Below are 2,500 nucleotides of genomic sequence, written 5' to 3'. Positions count from 1 at the left end.
CAAAGGTGCCAGATCTTAGAAGTTATACCATGTTAACTCAAATTCTTTGATTACTGTACAGCTCTTAACCCAATGCCGATGGGCATGACGTGTACGTACATGCCATACCCACTGTGAGTTACTTGTTTGATTGTTTTTACACATAGATGACTAAACTTGTACTAAGTCACCAATGAGGTAATTACAAGTATTGCCTGTCTCACCTATTAACTCTTTTCTTTGATTTATGAAAATATTTTACTTCATATTTTTTGCTGTTACTTATGTTTATAACATTATAGTAATTATAATGTTATAATAAAAGTAACACCATCGATATTCATAGCACTGGTAAAAAATACATTTTTCTCGCTAATTCAAATCAGGTAAGGTCACAAGGTCTACTAATTGACTCCTTTGTGGCTAAGCACTAGCAGAGAGCCATCTATGACTTCACAAAATTTTTTAACAAATGAGCATAGCATTTTCCCCATTTTTTACTCATTTTCCCTGGTGGCACTGGGTTAAGAGCACAGTTTTCGAGAAAAAATAATGTGCTGCTTGATTTAAAACTTTTATTTTTTTATGCTGGTATTCTTATGTTGCTAAAGGTGTCTGTCTGACAGTGATTCACTTTCTTAATTTGTAGAGAGCCACATTTTACTTGCTGCAATCATGAAGAGCTGGAGTTATCTTTTACAATGTACATCCACATTACTAAATATGCCCATAACAGGCACTGCAGTTTGAGGGTTAAAGACCTTTAGTGAACCAGTGTTACATAAGCACAAGAAACAAATTTTCCATGCAAACCAAAGGACCCTTTCTCAATTACTCACCTTCTCCTTTTCTGTCTTCTCTGGTTTCTCTGGCTTGACTTTGATAAGTGGGGGTGGGGAATGGTGGGCAGGGGTGCGTGGCCTAGGTGGTGTTGCGGACGACTGTGTAGGCGAGGGTGAGCGCAGGGGGGAGGGATGCCCAGGGGGTGGCAGAGGACTAAAGTCCCTGTCATGCCTAGGGGTTAGGGGGCGCTCTAAGGGTTCTGGCTCATCCAGGCCTAAGTGATCGTCATCCAATGGCCGCTTGCTGCCTGGTGCTGCCAGTCTGTGCAAGAAGGTGTGGGGTGGTAGCCGTAGGTCTGGTATTGGGGGGATGCCCGGCCGTATTGGGGGACCACCATAGGGAGGGATGAAAGGGAAGCGAGAGAAAGGGGGAATAAAGCCAGGTGCATTGGGGAAGGGGGGTAATGAGAATGGGGTGGAGGTGGAGGGGGGACCCAGGCTGTCCAAGGGCAGCCCCACCTCAGGCGTCTTGGGGCGGTCAGGCGTCTCACTTTCTGAGGCCGAGTGCTCCCTTCGGCCAGGACTGAAGCCACACTTGGGTGACTTAGAGCGGTCCTTCTTGGGACGTCTCTCTCTGCCACGCTCCTTGCCCTTCCACTTCTCAGGTGTTTTGCGAACAGCCAGCTGGGGCAGCTCTGGGGTACGGGGCGTGGAGGGTGTGCCTGGTGGGGACATGTCATCCTGGTAAGGAGGGAAGTCTCCAGGTGAGCAATCCAGCTCCTCCATGGAAGCATCTAGTGCAGGCACAGGGTTGTCCAGGACGGCCAGGTCCTCAGGCGGTCTCCGCTGGGCCATCCGAGGGTTTTCATCTATCATGAGGTCTGGAGAGCTGTCACGTGACGGGTGCACTTCACGTTCACCTGTCCGATCAGCCTCCTTGGCCTCCCCTTTGGGCTTGATCTTCTTGAAGATACTCAACTTGTCTGGGGGGGCCTCCTGGGACTTGGCTGGTGGTGGAATGGATGTAACGGTCACGTCTGCAGAGGCAGCCAGAGCCAAAATTAGCTCACGTTCTCGTTCACGCTCCTTTTCTTTTTCCTTCTTGTTCTCCTTCTTGGACTCTTTCTCCTTTTTGGGCTCCTTCTCCTTCTTCCCTTCCTTCTCCTTTTTGCTCTCCTTGCCCTTCTTGCCCGTCTCCTTGTCCTTACCATTCTCTTTCTTCTTGGCTGCATCCTTCTCCTTCTTGGACTTCTTTGTCTCAGAGTCCTTGTTTGTGTCCTTTGCCTTGGGTGTGGATGAGCCCTTCTTGGTCTCAGACTTGGGTGTCTTTGGGGGCTTGGGCACTCTAATTTTAGGCGTAGGCATCTTTAGCTTGGGTGGTGTAGGCAGAGGAGCAGCTGCTCCCTGGGACACTGGGGGCCCAGGGGTGCTGGCAGCCAGGGGTGTGTTTGCAGGGGATTGCTGGGGCATAGAGGAGCCAGGCTTCACCTGGGGTATCTTGGGGATTTTGGGCATTTTGGGTATCTTGAGCACCTTCATAGGCTTACTGCCAGGTTTGGAGGGGCCTTTGTCCTTGGTGGGACGTGACTTGGAGGGGGGAGGCTTCTGCTGGCCACCTTGGTTGTTCTTCTGCCGGATCAACTTCTCCACAGCAAGCTTTTTCTTGCTAAGAGCACTGGCAGCTGAGGGCGAAGAGCTCCTGGGTGTTGCCATGGGGATGTTGGGCACTTTGGACTCGG

General features: G+C 50.0%; 1 protein-coding gene across 1 annotated transcript in view; it reads right to left on the bottom strand.

The window, feature by feature from the left end:
* LOC125033937 (transcription initiation factor TFIID subunit 3-like) overlaps positions 1-2,500 on the bottom strand; it is a 26,978-nt gene that overhangs the window by 13,585 nt on the left and 10,893 nt on the right. The window contains exon 4 of the mRNA XM_047625518.1: positions 819-2,500. This exon is cut by the window's right edge and continues 98 nt beyond it. Coding sequence (XP_047481474.1) covers positions 819-2,500 — 1,682 coding nt within the window. The remainder of the gene's footprint in view (positions 1-818) is intronic.

Source organism: Penaeus chinensis, chromosome 17 (genome assembly GCF_019202785.1).
Source record: "Penaeus chinensis breed Huanghai No. 1 chromosome 17, ASM1920278v2, whole genome shotgun sequence".
In the NCBI taxonomy this organism is placed as follows: domain Eukaryota; kingdom Metazoa; phylum Arthropoda; class Malacostraca; order Decapoda; family Penaeidae; genus Penaeus; species Penaeus chinensis.
Note: the sequence above shows the minus strand (reverse complement) of the source record. Positions and strands in the feature narration are given on the sequence as shown.